At 39.5% G+C, this 27,028-nt stretch overlaps 1 protein-coding gene across 1 annotated transcript in view; it reads left to right on the forward strand.

Annotated features, from left to right (window-relative positions):
- AOAH (acyloxyacyl hydrolase) overlaps positions 1-27,028 on the forward strand; it is a 184,338-nt gene that overhangs the window by 106,520 nt on the left and 50,790 nt on the right. The window contains exon 13 of the mRNA XM_055590397.1: positions 21,420-21,502. Coding sequence (XP_055446372.1) covers positions 21,420-21,502 — 83 coding nt within the window. The remainder of the gene's footprint in view (positions 1-21,419; positions 21,503-27,028) is intronic.

Genomic DNA, 27,028 nt, shown 5'->3' on the forward strand with positions numbered 1-27,028 from the left:
GCACACCACTGAATTTTTCTGACTCAAGAGACGAAGAAGTTTACTTTCTTATTTACACTCATGTATATACATTAACATTTTAAAAGATAATAGGCAAGTCTCAAAGTCCTAGAGTCATTCTGGCTTTAATGCTCAGAAGTTGAAAGCAGAGATGATGCATGACAAGTCTTGAGTGTCACCCAGACCCAGCCTGCTCTGTGTCCCTGGGTGTTGACTTGGGGCCTGGGAACAGCCAGTGCCCCCTGTCCTTTCTGCATCTATTCTGTCCTCAGACCAGGGGGTTCCTCTCTGATCAATGTGAAATCCCGGTAGTTCCCCAATCCTATTGCAGTTTCCACCCATCATCCTCTCAGAACCCAGCAGGCAGACAGATCCTCCTTAGAAAGTCAGTGGGGTAAAAGGGAGAGAAAAAGCTGTGAGTCTTCAGACACAAATGGCCTATAATTCTTATAAGGGCTTTGCAGAGAGATTCTGACCCGATGACACAAAGGAAGGAACCATCTAGCTGTGGCTTATGTGAAAATTATCTCTATCCTACTAGTCTACGCTGACCTAGCATCTTCTTGTATTAGGCTCTGTGTTGCTATTTACAAAACACACTCTGTTCACAGAACTTGCTCCACATTGACTCTAAGCACTGTCCTTATCAGCTTTATTTCCAAGAAGGTGCACACCCTGGCTGGTTGGCCACCTGCCCTGTGAGGTTTTTTTCTCTATATATATGTGGGGGCCCAAGCTATCTGGTTGTCTTTCTCTTAGTGTCTAGTTGCCACCTGCTTCTGTGTTCTCTACCATGTAGCTGCAATGACAAAGAATATATTTAACTCCTTTTGATAGAAAAAAGGGAATTCTCTGTCTGGAATAAGGGTTGCAATGGATCCCCATTAAGCAAAAACACAGCAGCATGATGGTCCCAGGGTGTCACCATTCAGTACGTCCCTTGTAGCAGTAGCTTCTGTTAAACCATCTCATATACTGTCATGCAAATTATTTTTGTTGTTGTTTAATAGCTAAGTCATGTCTGACTCTTTGTGACCCCATGAACTGCAGCACGCTAGGCTCTTCTGTCCTCCACTATCTACCAAAGTTTGCTAGTATTTATGTCCATTGAGCCAGTGACACTATCTAGCCATTCTATCCTTTCCCGCCCTCTTCTCCCTTTGCCTTCAATCTTTCCCAGCATCAGGGTCTTTTCCAATGAGTTGGCTCTTCACGTCAGGTGGCCAAAATATTAGAACTTCAGCTCCAGCATCAGTCCTTCCAATGAATATTCAGGGTTGATTTCCTTTAGGATAGACTGGTTTGATATCCTTGCTGTCCAAGGGATACTCAAGAGTCTTCTCCAGCACCACAATCTGAAATCATCAGTTCTTTGACACTCAGTCTTCTTTATGAATCACAGCTGGAGTACATGACTAATAGAAAAACCATTGCTTTGACTGTATGTACTTTCGTTGGCAAAGTGATGTTTCTGCTTTTCAATGCACTGCCTAAATTTGTCATAGCTTTTCTTCCAAGGAGCAAGCATCTTTTAATTTCATGGCTGTAGTTATCATCCACAGTGATTTTGGTGCCCAAGAAAATAAAATCTGTCACTGCTTCCACTATTTGCCATGAAGTGATGGGACCAGATGCCATCATCTTATTGAGAAAGTGAATTCCTAGGCAGGTTGATAAGAAGTCCGGGGGTCCCCAAGGAGAGAGGGTTCTGGAATTCTCAAGGTAGAGGAAAGGACAAACCTTTTTTTTCCTCTACATTCCTTAGGATTAAATAACAATAATGTATCTTGCTTGAGGACAGTTTCTGGGAAAAACCCTGGCTAATCCTGTTATCTTAAAATGTAAATTATGGAAGTGAGCCTAGTAAGGTATTAATAACCTCCAGACATTATTTTGATTCACTGTAATAACTAATTAAAAAGTATATAATTCCATTGCTAACACTAGCGAGGGGGCACTCTTCTGCCCCTTCTGATGTCTATGTCAGAAGCTTTCTCTATCTCTTATATACTTTAATAAAACTTTATTACACAAAAGCTCTGAGCAGCCAAGCCTCATCTCTGGCTCCAGACTGAATTCTTCTCCTCTGGATGCCAAGAATCCCAGTGTCTTTTGTGGTTCAGCAACAACCTTTCATTAGTCTCTTTATTGTTGTGTTTTAAGCCAGATTTTTCACTCTCCCCTTTCACCCTCATCAAGAGACTCTTTAGTCCTTCTTTACTTTTTGCCATTATGGTATCATCTGTGTATCTGAGGTTGTTGATATTTCTCTCAGCAATCTTGATTCCAGCTGTGATTCATCCAGTCCAGCATTTTACATGATGTACTCTGGATCTAAGTTAAATAAGCAAGGTTACAATATACAACCTTGATGTCTTCCTTTCCCAATTTTGAACCAATCAGTTGTTCCATAGCTGGTTCTAACTGTTGCTTCTTGACCTGCATACCAGTTTCTCAGGAGGCAGGGAAGGTGATCTGGTATTGCCATCTCTTTAAGAATTTTCCAGTTTGTTGTGATTCACACACACAGTCAAAGACTTTAGTGTAGTCAATGCAGCAGAAATAGATGTTTTTCTGGAATTCCCTTGCTTTCTCCATGATCCAACAAATGTTGGCAATTTGATCTCTGGCTCCTCTGCCTTTTCTAAACATAGCTTGTACATCTGGAAGTTTTCAGTCCATGTATTGCTAAAACCTAGCTTGAAGGATTTTGAGAATCATACCGTTCATGGGGTTCTCGTGGCAAAAACATAGTGGAGTGGGTTGGTATTTCCTCCTCTGGTGGACCCATTTTGTCAGAACTCTTCACTATGAACCTTTAGCCTTGGGTGGCCCTGCATATCATGGCTCATAGTTCCATTGAGTTATGCGAGCCCCTTTGCCATGATGACAGGGCTGGGATCCATGAAGGGAATGCAAATTATTCCTTCAGATAACCTGTGCTAGGCCAATCTCCTTTAAAGAACAAAGAGTTATGAAGTGTGTAAAAATCACTAAAGAGATATTGGCATTAGAATGAGGATCCTCCTCTGGCAGAATCAGAAGAATAAGCAGAACATTGACTTAGAAGCAGTGTTTGTGAGAGATGTGGCAGCTGCCTCAGGCATTTTGAGCAAATGTTCCTTTGGATCCAAATGCTCATCAACATGGGATGAAATTTATGGATTTCTCTATTCAACTGGATCTCTGGAAAATGCCTCCTGCCTCACCCTTTGGATGTTCACAGTGTTATTTCGAAAATGTACCTTTGAAAGCAAAAAAATGTACATTTGAAAGCAAAAAAAATGTCATTTGGAAGAGAAGATGGTTGTTTTTCTTTCTTTTTTCTGTCAAACCCTCCACCCACTCAAAATTTAATATCTCCTTTATGAGATGAAAGTAACTCTAATTGAAATTACATGCATGCATTTAAAGACAACATAACCACTTAGTTTTATAAATCTTTACATCACTCAGTTGAGTCAACATTAATAAAATCTGTTCTCTTGACTCTCAGGCTTCAGAAAATTCAAAAAGTAATATCCCTTAAAACTATGTGCTTTCTGAAAGACATTGAGTAGGTTGAAGGCAAAAACAAAAAAATGATGCTGGCAGCTTAGGAGCTGGGAGCCTGACAATAGGGAGAACTCTAGAAGCAAGAAGAAAAAACTATTTTTTAAAGATTAAAATAGTTACTTATGTTCAGAACACTTTCAAATGCAACTAATGTAACAGGAAAATCCTATTTCAGTTAAAGAAGCCAAGGCCCAGTAACCTATATAGAAGGATATAAAACAATACCAAAACTTCAGGAAGAACTTCTTGTCTAAAAGCAATATATTAATAGATGAGGGATATTAAGAGATACAAACTTCCAGGTGCAAACTAAGTGAGTCTCAGGAGTGAAGTGTACAGTGAGGAAAATATAGTCAATAATTATGTAATAACTTTGTATGATGATAGATGGTAACTAGACTTATCATGGTGATCATTTTGAATAAATATTTGAAAAAATATTGAATCACTATGTTGTGTATCAGGAACTAACACAGTGTTATAGTTCAATTATATTTCAAAATCAAACTCATAGAAAAAGATCAGATTTGTGATTACTCGAGGATAGGAGGAGGAGGAATTGGATGAAGACAGTCAAAAGGTACAAAGGTACAAACTTACAGTTATAAAATAAATAATTACTAGGGACATAATATACAAAATCATAAATATAATCAGCACTACTATACATTATATGAGACAGTTGTCAAGAGAGTAAACCCTAAGAGTTCTCATCACAAGGAAAGTAATATTTTATGTTGTATCTATAAGAGATGATGGGGCTTCCCAGTTGGTGCAGTGATAAAGAATCTGCCTGCCAATTCAGGAGATGCAGGAGACATGGGTTTGATCGATGGGCTAGGAAGATCCCCTGGAGGAGGAAATAGAAACCCACTCCAGTATTCTTGCCTGGAAAATCCCATGGACAGAGAGCCTGGCAGGCCACAGTCCGTAAGCAAAAAGTCGAGCATGACTAAGCGATTGAGCACATAAGAGATGATAGATGTTCACCAAAGTTATTGTGATAATCGTTTCATGATAGACGTAAGTCAGATCATTATGTTGTACATCTTTAACTTAAATGGTAATGTGTGTCAACAGAAAAAGCAACATCTAAAATTCCAGAGCACTGTGAGTCCATATAGTAGAGTAGGAGGAAGTCTGTGTTGACAGATGAAAGGGTGCTGGTTCTGTGTGGCTGCAGATGGAGCATTTAGCATTCCTGGACTTCATTTATGTGTTGAAGGGGAGTTGCACCTGCTGATCTCTGAAGTTCTCTCTGTTATTCAAGTTTGGTTGCTGTTAGGGCAACATGACGTTTGAGTCCGTGTCCTTCTTTAACTGCTGCTTGAATTAGATCCATTAGGAAAACTGCTGGGGAGAGATGCTCCTCCTTCTTGCCACCTCCTATGCTTTTTTCCAACCCTTAGCTAACTGTGGCTCGTGACTAACTTTGTGGGTCAGAGTCTGAAACGTTCTAAGAACCAAATTTCTGTAGGGCCAGGGTTACTGTTCAATAGAAGTCGAGCTCATGCATAGTAAGCCCTGCATTAGGTGTTTGACCAGCTATTAATTAAAGTGGCTCTCCATTATTATCTTTCATGCATACTATTTTCTCCAAGCAACAGCCAGAGAGGAAAACGGGTGACTCCAAATCCTTAACAGAAATAATCACCTGAACCCAACACATCTAACCTGAGCATTTATGGTTATCCAGCTCCCCTTCTGAAAGTGAGGCCAGAAGTCAGAGAAGTTCTGCCTGCCAGGGCTAAATGATAAAGAAGTTCTTCAAAGCTGGGAGGCAGAACCAGCTGGAGGGAAGAGCAAGGCAACAATCACAACTTTTTTTTAAAAAAGTAAGAAATTGCTGTTAGCCTTAAAAAGTCATGAAAGCCAGGGCCTCCCTAGTGGCTCAGTGGACAAGAATCTGTCTGTCAATGCAGAAGACACTGGTTCAATCCCTGAGCCAGGAAGATTCCACATGCCACAGAGCGACTAAGCCCATGAGCCACAACCACTGAAGCCTACATGCCCTGGAGCCTGTGCTCTGCAAGAGAAACCACCACAATGAGAAGTCCCCACACAGCAGCTAGAGCGTAACCCCCGCCTGCCAAAACTAGAGAAAACCCATGCGCAGCAAAGAAGACCCAGTACAGCCAAAAATAAATAAATAAATTTTAACAAGTCACAAAAGCCAAAAGAACCAAAAACAATGACCAAAGTTACCATATCAAGCTCGAAAGATAAGAGTGAGACCAGTGGGCCAACATAAATTGGTGCAAAGTAGATGGAATTTTCTAGAGTAGCTGTTGCTCCCTCTGCTTCTGACTTAAATTTGCTATTTGGGCCAGAAACAAGGCAAACACTTAGAAAGAAATAGACAAAGCCATTGTTATAAGTGGCACAGTAATGCTATTCAAGGACATTTAAACACACCTCTTTGATGAGAAGTGTCCTAGAATCTGAGTGGTAAAGGTTATCTATTCTCTCCAACCCAATAGACATTATATGAGAGAACAATTTTGAAAAGCAGTGTATAACTCCAAATCAAGTCACTTGGGGCATTAAAAACATAAAATTGGAGAGATGGGATTTGAAGCTAAGATTTGCTAACCTAATTTCCTGTTTGAAAAAAAAAAAAAAGAAGACATGTACGTATGAGGCACTAATGGGCTTAATAACCTTATTAAATCCATTATTCAAAAATTATATGTGATATAATTGCAAATTATTAGCCATCTTATAATTATACTTTTCAAAACAAATAATTAGCCAGAGAGTTGGTAATCTGAGGTTGGGTGAGGCCAACTGGAATGGGAGATAGACTCCATCAGTGATTTTCCAGGGGTGGTCCATGGACCTCTGGGTCTCTAAGACCCTTTCAGGGGGTCCACAGGATAAGAACAGTATCTTCACAACAATGCTAAGACAGTAGTTGTCTTTTGCACTGTGTAGCCATTTAACTGAGGTAAAAAAGCAATGGTGAGTAAAACTGCTGACATATGAGCATGAATCAAAATTGCACTAAGCCATATTAATAATCATAGTGGTCTTCACCTCCACACCTTCTAGATTAAAAAAGAGGGGACATGTGCCCTTGAAAATGTCACCTATAAAATAGGAAAAAATATTAATTTTATTAAAGTAAGTACATGATTTTTAAGAATGTCATCTGATGAAACAGAAATATGCATAGAGCACTTCTGCTGCATAAAAAAAACATGATGTTTGGCCTAAAGAAAAGCACTTGTGTGAGGGAGTTGAAAACTGAATTAGTCAGTTTTTCATGGAACACCTTTTGTTGAAAAAGACTGGAAAACAAATTATAGTTATTTAGACTTGGATATATGGCAGGTATTATATCTGCAATGAATGAAATGAGCTTGTCACTTCAAGGGAAACAACTGCCAGTATTGGCTGCCAAGCATAAAATTTGAGCTTTCAGAGAAAATTTAGAATTTTTTAAAAATTGTATCTTCTGTTATGAACTTGACAACTTCCTATTACTCCAAGTCCTTTCTAATGAGATACACAGTTTTCAATATTGTGTCATAAGGTGTCATGTATGGATGTGAGAGTTGGACCATAAAGAAGGCTGAGTGCTGAAGAATTGATGCTTTTGAATTGTGGTGCTGGAGATGACTCTTGAGTGTCCCTTGGAAAGCAAGGATATCAAACCAGTCAGTCCTAAAGGAAATCAACCCTGAATATTCATTGGAAGGACTGATGCTGAAGCTGAAGCTCCAATACTTTGGCCACCTGATGGGAACAGCTGACTCCTTGGAAAAGACCCTGATGTTGGGAAAGACTGAGGGCAGGAAGAGAAGGGGGAGACAGAAGATGAGATAGTTGGATGGCATCACTGACTCAATGGATATGAACTTGAGTAAACTCTGGAAATAGTGAAAGACAGGGAAGCCTGGCATGCTGCAGTCCACAGGGTCACAAAAAATCAGACTTAGCAACTGAACAAGAACAACAACATCATAAGTTGTGTCAACATTTGGAATATCTGCATAACTCGGTGAACCAATATTTTCTAAATGACCAATGTTTGATATAGGAAATCATGCCATTCAAAGGACAAGGTAGATCATTTGAATGTAACAGGGTGCAAAAAGTCCATTTCAGATTCCATATGGCAACTAATCAGCCTTTTAAGAGATAACTACTTGCTGAGGCAATTGGTTGTTATCTAAAAAGGATATTAAAATTTTACTCCCTTTTCCACCTAAATGTATATTTAAGACAAGCTTTCCTTCATATAGTTCCCTTAAAAGAACACATCACAACAGACAAATGCAGAAGCAGATTTGAGAACCCTGGTGTCTTCTATTGTCAGACATTAAAGACATTAGCCAAATGGTAAAATGATGACTTTCTTCCCACTAATTGGGGGAGGAGTTGGGAAAAAAATGTTTTTAGAAAACAAATATTTCATTTATGTTAATATGTAATGGATTTATTATTTTAAATGATTAATAATTAAATGATCTTTTAAATTTCTAAGTTTTAATTTCCAGTATATAAATATTGACAGCTATAACTCACATAAACAAAAGCTCTCTGATTTCCTCAATAATTTTAAGAATATAAAGTGGTCCTGAGAGCAAAAAATTGAGATCTTTTATTACAGGGAATGAGTGTGAAAAAGAAATGTAGCTGAGGACAGTGGCTGGGGGATACCAACATGTAGAGGTTAGGGAAGAGAAGGAACCGCCCTAAAAGGGAAAGGAAACCAGAAGCAGTTAGTGTCCTGGATGCCAAGTGAAGAAAGTATTTCCAAAGGAGAAGTGCCCAGAAGCTAGATGGTGGGAGAGGGAGAGGAAGTTGAGCCCTGAGAAGAGCCACTGAGTGTCCAGATGGTGATCATAGTGACACTCTGACCAGACACATTTCGTGGGGCAGAGATGGAAGTCTGATTGGAGAGAATAGGTTCAGGTTGTAAAGAAGTAAATGCAGGAGAACATACACGACTCTAAACAGGTTTTACTGTCAAAGGGATCAGAGAAGTGAGGTGATAGCTCATAGGGAATAAGAGATAAGAGAGACGTTTTTAGATGAGAAATCCTACCACATGCTTGTAGAGATAAAAGGAGCCAAAAGAGGGAGAAAGGCAGACAGAGGCGGGAACAGTTATTAGACAAGGCAGGAAGGGATGGCGTGCAGGCACTGGAGGCACTGCTCGGGGAGGAAGGGCCATCTGAGGATACCAACTCCTGGCCCAGGACTCTTCCTGCCTTGTACTGACCAATCTCTCCACTGAGACAATGTCCCCTTTAACCCTACTTATTTTTTAATTTATTTATTCAAATCATGAACACATTTTATTTTACAAAAAATACTGAGGTATGTAATAAAAAATCAGAGCCCTCCTCTAATTTCATTCCCATTCCCAGAAGAAAGCCCTGTTATCAATTTAGTGTGGTTCCCTAATAGACTCTTTCTATGTGTTTGTTACATAAATAAATAAATGCTTTGTTGGGGTTTTCCCATAAATGACATCATACTGTGCATAATATACTATAAATTAATGCTTCCATAATACTGGCTTGACGGACAGTCAACTTAATTCCAAGTCCTCACGAATTCCATTAGTTCTCTAATGAATTTCCTATGGTTCTCTTTATGACTACATGTGAGAATGTCTTTAGGAAAAAAGTCGCTGGATCAGAAGGTATACATTTTTAATTTATTATAATCTTTCCAAAAGGGCTGCACCAATTTACATTCCCCAAAATATTGCATAAGAATACTTTTTGCCCCACACCTTTGTCAATACTGAATATTACCCATTTTCTTAATTTTTTCCAATCTAACAAAAAGTATTTTATTGCATATTGTTTTATCATTGCATTTTATTTTATTACATATGTTCTCATATGTAACCTCTTGATTACGAGTGAGTTTGAATATTTTTCATAGGCATTTAAGCCTCATCTTTGTCATATCTAGTTACTCCCATTCGTACTTCACCAACCAAAGTTAGGAGTCAGTTCCTTGGACAGCATCTTCATACTAACCCCCATCTGACTCTATGATTCTCTCCTGTGCTCCTATTTTGTTCCTTCAATACCAATATCATCTCACTTGTCATAACTGTTTACTCACTGTCTCACCACTCCACCCACCCCACACCAGACTCTGCATCTCCAGTACAGGGATCAGGCTTGACTTCTCTCTGAAGCCTGAGCTCCTGGCACATTGTGTGGCACTGTGGTTGGTATTCAATAATAAGAATCACTGAGTAAGTTCATAATGACGTTACTTTACATTTGCAGAGTGTGGTACAATCTACAAACCTCCTTCCCTTGCAATTTCTCAGATTGCCTAAATCAAATCAGATTTGCAGGAATTAACGTTTTAGGGAAAACGCCAGGGACAAGGGAGGAGGAGTATAAACAGCATGAATTGAATCACCAGCTGCATAACGGGATGCATATAAAAATAAATCAGTGTAACTTAAGCCCTTGGATTTCTAAGTGTGTTCTAAAATAAATATGTTCTACAAGAAATTAGCAAAAAGTCATCCCAATATTAAAATAACTGCAGTCAACAAATTGGAGAAAATAAGTTTAAAGTAAAATTATCCATTCAGTAGTCAAGTAGAAAGAATAAAACAAAGCAAAGATGTGCTATTTGAAGAAATTAAGCATTGATGTGAATTTTTGTCTGGAATGATATAATCTGACTGCAATCTAGATTGATCAAAGTATATTTACAACCTCCAAATTTTTCTAGTAGGATTCTTGTAGCTGACTGAACTTTAGATTTTAGGCCATGCCATAATGCTCAAATATAGATCACAAAGGTAATTCATCAATGTTCTTCAAAACCTGTTCCGTGAAGCACTAGTTCCACAAGATGTTAAAAGGTATTATGCACATTTTTAAGAATATTCCTAGGTCAAATAAGTTTTGGAAGTGCTGATTTAAATAAAGGAAAACAAGTTTAATCAATGTAAGGTTTATCAGAGCCTTCAATAAGCCCCAGAAGCTTTGCTTCAGATCAGATCTGATCAATCGCTCAGTCGTGTCCGACTCTTTGTGACCCCATGAATTGCAGCATGCCAGGCCTCCCTGTCCATCACCAACTCCCGGAGTTCACTCAGACTCACATCCATCGAGTCAGTGATGCCATCCAGCCATCTCATCCTCTGTCATCCCCTTCTCTTCTTGCCCCCAATCCCTCCCAGCATCAGAATCTTTTCCAATGAGTCAACTCTTCGCATGAGGTGGCCAAAGTACTGGAGTTTCAGCTTCAGCATCATTCCTTCCAAAGAAATCCCAGGGCTGATCTCCTTCAGAATGGACTGGTTGGATCTCCTTGCAGTCTAAGGGACTCTCAAGAGTCTTCTCCAACACCACAGTTCAAAAGCATCAATTCTTCAGCACTCAGCCTTCTTCACATTCCACTCTCACATCCATACATGACCACAGGAAAAACCATAGCCTTGACTAGACGAAACTTTGTTGGCAAAGTAATGTCTCTGCTTTTCAATATGCTATCTAGGTTGGTCATAACTTTCCTTCCAAGGAGTAAGCGTCTTTTAATTTCATGGCTGCAGTCACCATCTGCAGTGATTTTGGAGCCCAGAAAAATAAAGTCTGACACTGTTTCCACTGTTTCCCCATCTATTTCCCATGAAGTGGTGGGACCGGATGCCATGATCTTCGTTTTCTGAATGTTGCTCCAAGGTATAATATGAAACATTTCCTAAACTAATTTGACCACAGAGCTATGTGATGTGTGTATGTTTTACGAGAAAGATACATCTCAAGAAACTAGTGTTGTACACAGCATCCTTTGAGAAACACTGCTGAGATTACTAAAACAATCTTCTTCTATGCCACAAGTGATCTTTTCGGATTTATAAATATCCTCAGGCTTAAATCCCCCAGTTTTATCACAGTTTAATATTTACCCTGATACAGTGGCCCAGAGTCATATCTGAGGCTGCAAACATGAGGATGGAGAGAGTTATAATGCTGCCAGCTCAGAGAAGGTCAGAGAAAGGAATCTTAGTGGAAAGTTAACAGGTAAGAAGCTTCTTCTGAGTATAGCAGCTCATGAATTATTGAACATGATGCCCATGAAGTCTATTTCCCTGTACTATTTTGCTGCTCCAGATTCAAAATCTATCATGCTGTCTTGCTAATCTTTTCAAGTCTGAACTCCTAGGGCCTCCTCTGCAGTCATCCTCACCCCTGCAAACTCCCCCTGCATAATTAGCCCATTGCCAGACTCTCTGAATACACGATTCATATTCTGCATGTTTATCTCTCTCTGAGGCTGAAACCTTGGTTCTTCTGTGATGCAGTGAATTAAGGTTTATACAGGGCTCTGGGCTGTGGCTAGTATCAGAGAACCAGAAGGAATTTAAAAAATTCTTTAATCTATTCCCTGGCCCCATGCTGGCCTGACCTTCAACCACTTGGAAAGAAAATTATTCACCCTTTTCTTAAAACTTCCTAGTCGTAGAGGTCCCTGAATAAAGTCTGTGTAGTCTGTAAATTATCCACCTTTATCCCTGTATACTCCCCTGTCCTAATCCTTCACATCAAACGTTACCATTTATCTCTCCCTCACCCTGTTGCTAGCCTTCCAAGCCGCACTGTTTTTGTGTGTGACTTACTCCCTGATATTCAGCTTGATAGTATCTCAGAATTTTGTTTTTAATAAGATTTTTTTTAATTTTATTTAACTTTACAATATTGTATTGGTTTTGCCATATATCAAAATGAATCCACCACAGGTATACATGTGTTCCCCATCCTGAACCCTCCTCCCTCCTCCCTCCCCATACCATCCCTCTGGGTCGTCCCAGTGCACCAGCCCCAAGCTTCCAGTATCGTGCATCAAACTTGGACTGATGACTCGTTTCACATATGATATTATACATGTTTCAATGCCATTCTCCCAAATCATCCCACCCTCTCCCTCTCCCACAGAGTCCAAAAGACTGTTCTATACATCAGTTTCTCTCTTGCTGTCTCATACACAGGGTTATTGTTACCATCTTTCTAAATTCCATATATATGCGTTAGTGTACTGTATTGGTGTTTTTCTTTCTGGCTTACTTCACTCTGTATAATAGGCTCCAGTTTCATCCACCTCATTAGAACTGATTCAAATGTATTCTTTTTAATGGCTGAGTAATACTCCATTGTGTATATGTACCACAGCTTTCTGATCCATTCATCTGCTGATGGACATCTAGGTTGCTTCCATGTCCTGGCTATTATAAACAGTGCTGCAATGAACATTGGGGTACATGTGTCTCTTTCAATTCTGGTTTCCTTGGTGTGTATGCCCAGCAGTGGGATTGCTGGATCATAAGGCAGTTCTATTTCCAGTTTTTTAAGGAATCTCCACACTGTTCTCCATAGTGGCTGTACTAGTTTGCATTCCCACCAACAGTGTAAGAGGGTTCCCTTTTCTCCACACCCGCTCCAGCATTTATTGCTTGTATCTCAGAATTTGTACCCAAACTGACTGTGCTCCTGATGAGAGTTCGGAAATAGATTTAGAATCTATTTATAAGGACTTGATACATCTCTGTTGCTTCAATAATATTATACTTGGTGTATCCCCAAAACCTCTAATATGCTAAGCCCTTTGGGAAACTGTTTTTGTTGCCTCTTTCCAAATGGGTTCTGCTCTGAGTCAACAAAGGATGTGACCGTTTTTCAGTTTTAAAGCCACCCATTTGTCTGCATTATTCTTGAGGCTTATTCTTGGTTTTACTCTTTCTCTTGTTGTGTTTTTCTTTCAGTCATAGTGAAACGGAATAGGGGTGGGGGTCCTTAGAAGGTTCTTAGATAAAGTGGGTTTTTGTGTGTTTTCTGGGCCCATATTGGGAAAAGCCACTAGTAGATCTAAGATTTATCTATTCTGAATGTTGGGGTTAGAAATCAAAATCTGACTAGTGTGTCAGTGAAATGGCTGTACTTCCCAGGCCCTACCATAGATGGGGCTGATAAAACTGGGACTTTAGTATGGTGAACTTTCAAGCCTACTCTGGATGTTGAGGACAGGCCTATCTTAGACAGTGTGGAAGGTGTAAGAAAGAAAACTTTTCAGCACTCCTTTTCCGCACTCCTCAATTACAGAACTGAAGCTGTCACCTATTCTACTAACCCATTGTACTGGGGTTTCCTCTGTTGGACTGGGAATAACAGAGGAAAAATAGAGAAATAAAGATCATATGGGAAACTTGAGTCCGAGAAGAGAGGGGAGAGCAAACGGAGGCGGGGTGTGAAACCAGAATGGTGATCTGTGTTAACCTTACTATGTATGGTATCCTCAGCTTAGCCTATTCATTCAAGTTACACTGACCCTGTATATAAATAACTTTCTATTAAGCAATCTTTTCAATTTATAGGCATCTCAAATATTGTATTACAGGCTTCTCAACATATTGTATTGATCCTTCTATCTTCTTAGAATCCCTGAGCACTGCATGAGAAATTAAATTCCTAAAATTTATAAGGGAGATTATGTATTGAGAATGAGGATGAAAGAAAATAGTGCCTTTGATTAGGTGAAATAGTTTCTAGTACTTAGTACAAAACCTCATCTCCAAAATTCAGAAATAGTAATTGTGGTCAGAAATAGTAATGGAACTATTCAGCTATTGGTAAAGATGTCTATATTCTTTCTGTAATGAAAGAATTAGAACTGTACCTATATTATTAATATCCACAGTATTTACTCTCCATGAGCAGATCAAGAGCAAAATAGTATTTTGGTACATAAATTCTATTTTTAGAAATGATTTTTGATGTCAAAAATATATTTCTGGCTAAATATTGGTAACAATTACTTTCCCAAAGGAAAGTAAGCCCTCTTTATTGACCGTGAAATTATTTTAGCATTGAACTCAGATCTAATGTCCATTTCCCATCTGCTTTTTTGAGATATAATAAACTAGTCAATGCAGAGGGCATAAATGATGCAGTGGATAAAGTATTCATTTCAGGCTTCTGGGTAGAATAGCAGATTGAACAAAGCATTTACTTCTCTCCCTTGAGAAACCCCACTAAAATGACAGAAAATGAATTTGTCCACAAGGACAAGGAGAACAGAAAGAGCCAACAGCCACAAAATGTTGAAAGCCAGAAACACAAGGACAAGTGGTAACTGACTTAGTCGATTCAGGAAAGTTGCATCCTAAGCTAGGAGGATGGAAGACCGAGAAATAAATCAGTCTACACTGCAGAATCCCAAAGGACTTGGGAACTGGCTCCATATAGTAGTTCCAGAAATGAAAGTGAGGCTAAAAGCAAGTGGTAGTTGTAAAAGTAGTTGGAAGATTCCTGAAGAAGTAGTAAGATCCTCAGATAAGAAGCTTCCCTTCCCTTATTCTGAATGAGACTAGGGTTTATTCTCTGGGGATGCCAAAATCAAGAGCTTCTGGACTAGGAGACACCAAAGTGTGGTAAGGAACACCCTATGAAAACACAAGCATGCTGAATCTAAGGTCCACCCACTGCAAGCCCCAGAAAGCTGGCAACCCAGAGACTAGAAGACCCTTCTCTGGGGAACCTGCACATCCCAAGAGGAAGGAGCCCCAAAGACTCTGACAGCAGAGGTTCCTTGAGAAAGACCCAGCCAGCTCACCCACTAGCGAGGACAATAGACTGCAAGCCACACCCAGCAGGCCTACTTTCCAATCCACTTTTAAGATTTCAACTAATTTCCATTTTTAAACATAAGCCAACAACCTAAGATCATCAGATATATTAGAAAAACTTCAAATGTAAAAAACAACATAAAATAAAGAGAAAAACAACTTCAAGAAGACAGAAACTATGTTCCAAAAAAACAATTTTTAACTCTAATTAGAGTCAGACCTGATTTGGTGACTGAACAGCAACAACAATATACCACTTATAAAAGTAACTAAAATGCATATCTTCAGAAAGACAGGAGGAGATATTAATTCAGGTAACAAAAAAAGATAAATTATACTAGTGACATAGGAAGATTTTCATAGATGTACTGAAAAAAATCAAGTTGAGGATATTATCCAGAAAATAGAGTAGAAGACAAAAAGATAGAAAACAGGACAGAAAAACTAGGAAAATCAGAGAACTAGACTAGGTGACCTGATACCTAAATAACAGGAGTTCTAAGAAAGGAAGAAATCAGCAGTGGAATAATTCAAGAACATATCTCAGAACTGAGTGACATGAATTTCCAGGTTGAAAGGGTCCATCAAATGTCTAACACTGAATGAAAATAAAACCACGCCAAGCCTATCATCACAATGCTTCAGAACACTTAGAATGGACACTACCCAGATTCTTTAAGGATTGAGACACAGAATAACTTCAGACAACAACACTAGGAGGCCAGGAGCCAATGAATTGGTTCCTTCAAACTTCCGAGGGAACATGAAATTAACCCAGAATTCTGTAAGCATCCTTTCTGGATATCTGTTGTTGTGTAACGAAGTACTCCAAACTTCAGTGGCTTAAAAGAAGTCATTATTATATCTCACAGTTTGGCACTGTGAGAAATTCAGGAATTCAGGCAGAACTTGACTGGCCAGTTCTTCCTCTCCATGTGGCACTGACCATAGACACTTGATGATATTCACTTTGTGCTGGGCTGGAGGGTCCAAGATGGCTTCACTCATGTAAAGGAGTGCCTGAGAAGGGGTGACCAGAAAGCTGGGTTTAGCTGGGCCTCTCTTCCTTTCCAGGTAGGGCTTTTTTTTTTTTTTTTCAATAAACTTAAATTTTTGAGCAATTTTAGGTTTACAGAAAAATTGAGCAGAAAGTACTAAGAGTTCCCATGTATGCCTCATCTTCTCAATTCCCCCTATCATTAACAACTTGCATTAGTATGGTACATTTGTTATAAATGAAGAGTCAACATTGATACAGTATTATTAACTGAAGTCCATAGTTTATACTAGGGTTTTCTCTTTGTGCTATACTTTCTATGAGTTTTGACAAATGTGTAATGACATATATTCACCATTACAGTATTATACAGATTAGTTTCACTGCCCTAAAAAGCCACTGTGCTCTACCTGTTAATCTTCCCCTCCCTCCTCACAACCCCTGGAAACCACCTTTTTTTTTTTTTTTATACTGTCTCTATATTTTGCCTTTTCCAGAATGTCACGTAGTTGGAATTACGTAGTTTGTAGCTTTTTCAGATTGGCTTCTTTTACTTAGCAATATGCACTTAAGTTATCTCTGTCTTTTCATGCCATGATAGCTCACTTCTTTGTATTGTGACTAATAGTCTATTGTATGGATATAGCTGGTTCATTTGTCTATTCACCTATTGAAGGACATCTTGGTTGCTTCCACTGTAAGGCTCTTTTACATGATGTCTCCTGAAAGATAGACTTCTCAGATAGTGGACCAGGGCTCTAAGAGACCAGAGTTGACAAGAATCTTAAAAGCCTAGCCAAAACTGGCAGAGTGTGACTTCCACCACATCTTATTGGTGAAAGAAGTAACACAACAGCCAAGATTTAAGGGTAGGATTGTCAAAGATATGAAGCCATTCTTAAATCCACCATATTGGCCAATGAGCAAACTCTGATGGTCCTAGAAGCCCATTTCCTTCTTCCTATTGGTAGCTTAGCAAGAAGCCAAGGGACTCCTCCTTTTTAACAAACCAATTACCTATCCCAGAAATCTATTATTATTACAATTACATAATGATTTATATACTCAAGAGTTTTCTTTCTCTAAAAATATATAGATGTGCTAGTCTAGCTATGTACTGTCTGAGACACCTTTTTATGAGATAATGAGAGTTCAGAAACCAAATGAACACTGCTGCTTCTCTATTTGAATTTTTTCCCCAGTAAGTCCTATTAACCCTATTTGTGTTTGTACTTACGGTGTGACAGGCTGTGATTCTGGGCCCACCCTCCACCTCACCAGCAATACCTCACACCCTACACTTCACCAAGTCAAAAAGTAAAAACAGTTTCAGATATACAAATGCTAATAATAATGTTACTTCCCACACATCCTTCAGACATAATATTTAAAAGTATGCTCCATCAAAAATAAGAAAAATGTGGCCTTCCAGGAAATGAGATATCCAATAAGTCAGAAAGAGGTGAAGAAAATCCCCAGGAGGATGAAGAAGGGAGCTCCCAGTACATGTGCTGCACACCAGGGTGAGAGAGGAACAAGTCCAGATTAAGCAGGTCAAGAGGTTTCAGGAGACAATTCCACAAGAAGATGAAATTACCAAACTATATGATATATCAGAGCATATTGAAAGGAGATCAAATATTTATAAAAAGATTTAAGGGTAAATTGATGTTAAATACTTCAGAACATTAAGCAGAGGAACAAAAGCAGCTATTGAGTTCAGTTCAGTCGTTCAGTTGTGTCCGACTCTTTGTGACCCCATGAACTGCAGCACGCCAGGCCTCCCTGTTCATCACCAACTCCTGGAGTTCACTCAAACTCACGTCCATCAAGTCGGTGATGCCATCCAGCCATCTCATCCTCTGTCGTCCCCTTCTCCTCCTGCCCCCAATCCCTCCCAGCATCAGAGTCTTTTCCAATGAGTCAACTCTTCGCATGAGGTGGCCAAAGTACTGGAGTTTCAGCTTTAGCATCATTCCTTCCAATGAATAACCAGGACTGATCTCCTTTAGGATGGACTGGTTAGATCTCCTTGCAGTCCAAGGGACTCTCAAGAGTCTTCTCCAACACCACAGTTCAAAAGCATCAATTCTTTGGCACTAAGCTTTCTTCACAGTCCAACTCTCACATCCATACATGACCACTGGAAAAACCGTTGCCTTGACTAGACGGAACTTTGTTGGCAAAGTAATGTCTCTGCTTTTGAATATGCTATCTAGGTTGGTCATAACTTTCCCTCCAAGGAGTAAGCGTCTTTTAATTTCATGGCTGCAGTCACCATCTGCAGCAATTTTGGAGCCCCAAAAAATAAAGTGTGACATTGTTTCCACTGTTTCCCCATCTACTTCCCATGAAGTGATTGGACCAGATGCTTAGTTTTCTGAATGTTGAGCTTTAAGCCAACTTTTCACTCTCCTCTTTCACTTTCATCAAGAGGCTCTTTAGCTCCTCTTCACTTTCTGCCATAAGGGTGGTGTCATCTGCATATCTGAGGTTATCGATATTTCTCCCGGCAATCTTGATTCCATCTTGTGTTTCTTCCAGCCCAGCGTTTCTCATGATGTACTCTGCATATAAGTTAAATAAGCAGGGTGACAATATACAGCCTTGACATACTCCTTTTCCTCTTTGGAACCAGTCTGTTGTTCCATGCCCAGTTCTAACTGTTGCTTCCTAACCTGCATATAGGTTTCTCAAAAGGCAGGTCAGGTGGGTATTCCCATCTCTCGAAGAATTTTCTACAGTTTATTGTGATCCACACAATCAAAGGCTTTGGCATAGTCAATAAAGGAGAAATAGATGTTTTTCTGGAATTCTCTTGCTTTTTCGATGATCCAGTGGATGTTGGCTATTTGATCTCTGGTTCGTCTGCCTTTTCTAAAACCAGCTTGACCACCTGGAAGTTCATGGTTCACGTATTGCTGAAGCCTGGCTTGGAGAATTTTGAGCATTACTTTACTAGCGTGTGAGATGAGTACAATTGTAGAACATACAGAACATAGAACATAATAAGGCTATGTATGTCAATAAACATCCCTCAGGTAAAATGAATTGATTTTGAAAACTATATGCATGGGTCGCTTTGATATTAAAAAGTAAAATAAGTCACTTACCTCAAAACTCTACCATAAAGCAAAAATCCTATAATTAAAGTATTGCTCAGAGACCTTGGTCTTCTATTAACATTAAGAAATGTTATTACGATTCAGGGCTTCCCTGGTGGCTCAGATGGTAAAGAATCCGCCTGCAATGCAGGAAATCCTTGATCAACCAGGAAACCCTGGTCGAAAAAATCCACTCCAATATTCTTGCCTGGAGAATCCCATGGACAGAGAAGCCTGGAGGGCTACAATCTATGGGATTGCAAAGAGTAGAACAGGACTGACACATACATGCCATTAAGATTTAGCAAGGGGCAGGGTGGGGTGTGGATTTGGAGTTTTTACTGAAGTATAGTTGATTACAATGTTGTATTAACTTCACGTGTATAGCAAAGTTATTCAGATATATATATATATATATATATATATATTATTTTTCAGATTCTTTTCCCTTATAAATTATTGCAGAATATTGAATATAATGTACTGGGTATGGTCCCCTGGGCTGTACTCTAGGTCCTTTTTCATTATCTATTTTATATACAATAGTGTGTATGTGTTACTTCTAAACTCTTATTTTATTGCCCCCTTCCCCTTTCTCCTTTGGTAACCACAAGTTTGTTTTCTATTATTATTAATTTTCTTAGACTTCAGAAAGAACACTACTTGCAGTGCATTCCAAATATGTACATAGTTGAGATACAGATATGTATCCCAAACCTGATAGGTGCTTACCTGTCTGAAGCACTGAGACCGTTGGCAAGCACTCTAATATAATGAGTGAAATTTATATAACACTTAAAAATAAATAGTGATTTATGTAAGGTTGTGAGACAGGAAGTCTATTTTAATGAAGAGAAGATAAAATACACCTGAGAAGATAATAAAAAATGTCTGAGTTTAATTATTATTCATTAGTTTATAGCTGGTCTGATTTCAAAAAGGATTTTAGGAAGCCTATGAAAATATGGAGGACATAACATTAAATTGCATTTAAATTAAATTAAAATTTGGCAAAAGAAGATAGAAAATCAAAGATGGGACAAAGAGGAGCCAAGGAAGTGACTTAAAACATGTGCAGTTATAGCTTGCTACTGGTTGAAAATTTGTCTCTAAGATCTGTGTCCATTAGTATTATTGAATGTTAAGTAAGAGATTATGGAAAAACCCAAACAAACTCTTTGGCTAACCCAATAGATTCAGCTATAAGTAACAGAGAAACTCAATGTCTGGGAATTTAAAAAGATAACAAAGGAGTTTATTTCTCTCACATATGCAGTCCAGGTCTGATATGGGAGCTCAACTCTCACCCCTCTGCCTTCTCAGTGTAGAACTTATCCCCACAGTCCAAAATGGCAGCTACCCTATTGTGGGCAGCAGAATGGAGAAAAAGGACTAAGCAAGGTCACCAGACAATTGTTTCCTGAGATGCATTCCCAGCAACCGTCACTGGAGAATTTCACTTCCATCTGATGGTCCAAAGCTTAGTGAGATGGGCGTTCCTAGCTGCAAGTAAAGATGAGTAAAGCCATCATCTTTCGGGGGGCAGACACGTGTCCTACTAAAACTTCTATTAAAATGGATGAAGGTGGGGGGAACTCCCCTGGTGGTCCAGTTAAGACTCCCCGCTCCCAATGTAGGGGACACAGGTTTGACCCCTGGTTGGGGAACTGGGATCCCATGTGCCACATGGCATGGCCAAAAATTTTTTTTTAATTAAAATAAATTGAAAAGTAAAATGGAAGAAGGGGAAGAAAGGAATCTGAAAGACAAGAGTGTCTGCCACAGCTTCACAACAACCAAAAGAAGAAAGGGAACATGGTCAGGTTTAAAATAATCAAGCTGGTAAAAATGATCAATTGCTCAAGAGATTTAAAACAGCTCTTGGTTAAAAGGTTAGAAAGGGATGATTGGAAGTGTCATTTAAAAAAGAAGAAGTTTGAACTTATCACACCAATGCAACCCATTTTGTAGAACTGTTCTTGTAACAATTCCTAGTAATGTATTGACAATTTAGAGAAAATGTGTCTGCAGAGATTTGATTTTCTGAGTTCATTTTCACATTTTAAAAAATCACAATAAAAACATGCTGCTTTGAACTCTATCATGTAAATGTCCTGAAATTAAATATACACATATACGTTTGTTTCAGAATTAAAGACAACTCTATTTACCTTCGTTTATGGAAAAGAAACCACTGCAATCACAGGGACTATCAGAATATTTCAAAAAATGGTATGTAGTGTTCCATTTAAATCTTCACCACTGTGCCTGTAATGATTGGTTTTATTTCATAAGTACCCAAAAGCAGAGAATTAGATAACAAGACTAAAATGAACAAATTCCCCTTCTAATACCGTTGCCTTTTCTGAGAGGGGGCCTTGGTTCAAAGCCTTTCACCCACAGCAAAAGAGAACGAGACAAGATGCAGTCCAGGCAAAGACTACAGGGGCATCTCAGGCATCCAACCGCAAAGTTCTAGAAAGGCCAAAGTGAGGACATCAAGGTTCAGGAGGCAAGAACTAAGTGAGCATCAGCAGAGCAAGGGCAGGTTGAAATCCATGTCATTGCAAAGACTCTGCTTTCCCTATGGTGCAGCGTCACCCACATTTCTACCGGGTTTGAGGTTTTAAGAAAAATAGCTAAGAGTTTGTGGCTGAAATCCCTCAAAGCCATTTTAAAAAGGAACTGTTTTCAGAGTGTTGTCATGACTTCCAGGTCTCCACCCACTTCCCGTGTGTCCCAGACATCTGTGTCTTCTGGGTTTGTTCTTCCCTGTGTGGTTCTCACCTCCCACCTTGAACCCAGATTCAGTCCATTGCCACACAATTTTAACCAAACTCCTGATTGATAAACCATGGCCTTCGGTTCAGTTCAGTTCAGTTCAGTGGTTCAGTCATGTCCAACCCTTTGTGACCCAGACACGGTGCTGGATTGCAGCACTCCAGGCTTCCCTGTCCATCATGAACTCCCAGAGCTTACTCAAACTAATGTCCATTGAGTTGGTGATGCCCTCCAACCATCTCATCCTCTGTCGTCCCTTCTCCTCCCACCTTCAATCTTTCCCAGCATCTGGGTCTTTCCAATGAGTCAGTTCTGTGCATCAGGTAGCCAAAGTACTGGAGTTTCAGCTTCAGCATCAGTCCTTCCAATGAAACCATGGCCTGGCTACTGCCTAATGAGCTGCCAAGTAATGTTTTCTGACAATAATGCAGAGCTGGCAAACACTTAGTGTGTGTGTTGCCACTCCATCTTCCAAAGCCTGGGGAAAATATTCCTAATACACCTTGGCACTCTTGTCTGCTGCACTCAGATTCCACCTCAGCGATTCTCACAGTACAGCACATCTGACAGACATCATCAACAGATTAGACTTGGCACAGAAACATAAACCTATTTGCCATCCCTGTGCCATCTCTAATCAACAAGAGTACTACAGAATTTCCCAAGCAGTACAAGTTTTATCTAAATATATGACCTACAAATAACATTTTTATAATATATATTCTACACAGAACAAATGTTCTGTTGTAAAGACAACATAGCTCTTTTCTTACTGATAAAATAATAGCTGGTGTTAATCTCTTCAGTTCAGTTTAGTTCAGTTCAGTCGCTCAGTCTTGTCCAACTCTTTGCGACCCCATGAATCGCAGCATGCCAGACCTCCCTGTCCATCACCAACTCCTGGAATTCACTCAAACTCATGTCCATCAAGTCGGTGATGCCATCCAGCCATCTCATCCTCTGTCATCCCCTTCTCCTCCTGCCCCCAATACCTCCCAGCATCCAAATGCTAATAACAATTTATGTAAAATATTTCACCTAATTATTCCCGCAAATATAAAGCAAGTATTTGTTATATATAACATTATATTATATTATTTCATATGATATTTCTTCAATTCTAAGATACCACTGATTGTGTTAGCTCTGTGGAGTGTTAAGGAGGGGAAAACGACAGAGACTTCCCTGGTGGCTCAGGAGTAAAGAATCTGCCTGCCAATGCAAGAGACGCAGGTTCGATCCCTGGGTCAGGAAGCTCCTCTGGAGAAGGAAATGGCAACCCATTCCAGTATTCTTGCCTGGGAAATCCCATGAATAGAGGAATCTGGCAAACTACAGCCCATGAGGGGTCACAAAGAGTTGGACATGACTTTGGGACTAAACAACAACATGTAGATTGCAGCTCTCAACCCAGTATCAAATGTGTTAAAATACATTTCTCAGAATTGAGGCTCTTTAATGATATCCACCTGGACCTGACAGAAGCAGAAGATATTAAGAAGAGGTGGCAAGAATACAAAAAGAACTGTACAAAAAAGATCTTCAAGACCCAGATAATCACGATGGTGTGATCACTCACCTAGAGCCAGACATCCTGGAATGTGAAGTCAAGGGGGCCTTAGGAAGCATAACTATGAACAAAGATAGTGGAGGTGATGGAATCCCAGTGGAGCTATTTCAAATCCTGAAAGATGATGCTGTGAAAGTGCTGCACTCAATATGCCAGCAAATTTGGAAAACTCAGCAGTGGCCACAGGACTGGAAAAGGTCAGTTTTCATTCCAATCCCAAAGAAAGGCAATGCCAAAGAATTCTCAAACTACCATACAATTGCACTCATCTCACACGCTAGTAAAGTAATGCTCAAAATTCTCCAAGCCAGGCTTCAGCAATACATGAACCATGAACTTCCAGATATTCAAGCTGGTTTTAGCAAAGGCAGAGGAACCAGAGATCAAATTGCCAACATCCACTGGATCATCGAAAAAGCAAGAGAATTCCAGAAAAACATTTATTTCTGCTTTATTGACTATGCAAAGCCTTTGGCTGTGTGGATCACAATAAACTGTGGAAAATTCTGAAAGAGATGGAAATAGCAGACCACCTGACCTGCCTCTTGAGAAACCTATATGCAGGTCAGGAAGCAGCAATTAGAATTGGACATGGAACAACAGACTGGTTCCAAATAGGAAAAGGGGTACGTCAAGGCTGTATATTGTCACCCTGCTTATTTAACTTATATGCAGAGTACATCATGAGAAACGCTGGGCTGGAAGAAGCACAAGCTGGAAACAAGATTGCTGGGAGAAATATCAATAACCTCAGATATGCAGATGACACCACCCTTATGGCAGAAAGTGAAGAAGAACTGAAGAGCCTCTTGATGAAAGTGAAAGTGGAAAGTGAAAAAGTTGGCTTAAAGCTCAACATTCAAAAAACTAAGATCATGGCAAATAGATGGGGAAACAGTGGAAGACTTTATTTTCTGGGGCTCCAAAATCACTGCAGATAGTGACTGCAGCCATGAAATAAAAAGACGCTTACTCCTTGGAAGAAAAGTTATGACCAACCTGGACATATTAAAAAGCATATTAAAAAAAGAAAACATATTAAAAAGCAAAAACATTACTTTGCTAACAAAGGTCCATCTAGTCAAGGCTATGGTTTTTTCAGTAGTCATATATGGATGTGAGAGTTGAACTATAAAGAAAGCTGAGCACCAAAGAACTGGTGTTCTTGAACTGTGGTTTTGGAGAAGACTCTTGAGAGTCCCTTGAACTGCAAGGGACTGCAGTCCCTTGAACTGCAAGATCCAACCAGTCCATCCTAAGGGAGATCAGTCCTGGCTGTTCATTGGAAGGACTGATGTTGAAACTGAAACTTCAATACTTTGGCCACCTGATGCAAAGAGCTGACTCATTTGAAGAGACCCCGATGCTGAGAAAGATTGAGGGCAGGAGGAGAAGGGGACAACAGAGGATGAAATGGTTGGATGGCATCACCGACTCAATGGACATGAGTTTGGGTAGGCTCCAGGAGCTGGTGATGGACAGGGAGGCCTGGCATGCTGCAGTTCATAGGGTCACAAAGAGTCGGACACGACTGAGTGACTGAACGGAACTGAACTGAACTGATTGATATCCACATTGTTACAGCTGAGAAAACAGGTGTAGAGAAGCCAAGAATTTTGTTCAGATCCCATCAATAAGAAGTTCAGAGCCAGAATTTGTACCCAGCTTGTCTCACTCTACTGAGACACCAGCAAAGATAATACATCACCAGTCTATCATCTGAGACTGACCTGCAGAAAGAGATCAGCTTTGTCTCTCTGTGTATGGACATGCTCAATAGTTTATTGGAAAGTTGTCAATAAATCTGGCTAAGGATCATCATAGACATAAAGTGAACACTGGCCGCTCGTTGCCCTCTCTTTTTCCTTCAGTGAGATATTCAAACAGCCCCAGTGTTGTCAAAAGTTCTGTCAACAGAGACTGTAAAAATCAAAGAACAAAAACACCCACATGGAATATTATGCAGCTCTAGAAAATGAGGCTTAAAACAACATATTTTTTTTAGACCGACTATTTGTACTTTTAAAAATTTTATTTGACTGCTTCGAGTCTTATTTGGAGAACCTAGAATCTTCCTTGCCTCATGCAGGACCTTCATTTTGGTGTGCAGTCTCTCTAGTTTTGGCTCACAGGCTCAATTGCTCTGTGGCACAGGGGATCTTAGTTCCCTGACGAGGGATGAAACCCATGTCCCCTGCATTGCAAAGTGGATTCTTAACCACTAGGCCACCAGGGAAGTCCCCATATATCTTTATTTAGAAAGACAAAACACTGCCAAAAGAACATTCAGGATGTAAAATTGGATATTGCTTTAATTTCTAATATATTTTTAAAAGGAAAGAAAAACAAATAGCTGCACATAAGAAAATACACCAAAATCATAACGTTTGATAAATTATGGGTGATTGTTTTTTCTTTTTTTTTTAACCTGTTTCCCAAAGATTTTGGTTTTATATAGAAATAACAACAACAACGACAAAAATCTAGAAGGAAACCGAGCGAAATAAAGGACTTGTCCAAGGTCCCCTGCTGAGGGTACATGTTAGCTGCAGAATAAGGAGTAGGATTTGGCCAGAAACACAAGCTGGAAGCTGTGCTCTCCCCGTGTGCCCGCAACACCAGCATCTCTCTCTCACAAGACCCAGGCATGTCATCTCCACATCACTTTGTACCCACAATGAATGCAGCCATCTTTTGTAAAATCAAAAAGACCAAAGTAAAATTCTCTGAAAAGTACTTGGTACAATTTATAGTCGACATCTCTTCTTTTGTGGTACACTGTCTTGACAGCATTTCTTTAAAATTCAGATTGTGGAGATAAAAAGAGAGAAAGGATATGGGAGGAGAGCCTAATCATGAAAAAACATGCGTGTCAAAATTTGATTGAAACCCATGGCTTCTGTCAGACTTTTATCTAATGAATAGATGCTGGGGTGGAGTTGCAGGATGCGGGCGGGGGTGGGGTGGGGTGGTGGTATTTCCTTTCTTTTCTTTAAATTCACAATCCTTAGAAATACACAGAGCATACACTCTGTCTAGTATAACTTCTTTGAAAATGCTTCTTGACTATTTTTCTAAGGATGTAATTTAAAAAAAAATTTTTTTTAAGTTTCTCATAGTTACTCATTATTTAATGTTCTGGCTTTATTCTCCAGCTCCTCTTCCTGTTTTCTGCTGCTTTCCTCACTATGTATTTTTCCTTTGATATTATGCAGCATGTAACCTGACTACCGGAGCCAGGTTATTTCAATTACTCCCCAAGGTTTTTATTAGATATAGAAAAAGTCAGCTTTCTACAGCCTGCATACTTATGGATACACTTATTTTTCAGAACCAGTGAGAGAGAAAGAGGAAAAAGGAAAGAAAGAGTTGAATGAAATACGAAAGCATTTCTTAAAAATTGCATA

Source organism: Bubalus kerabau, chromosome 8 (assembly GCF_029407905.1).
Source record: "Bubalus kerabau isolate K-KA32 ecotype Philippines breed swamp buffalo chromosome 8, PCC_UOA_SB_1v2, whole genome shotgun sequence".
In the NCBI taxonomy this organism is placed as follows: Eukaryota; Metazoa; Chordata; class Mammalia; order Artiodactyla; family Bovidae; genus Bubalus; species Bubalus kerabau.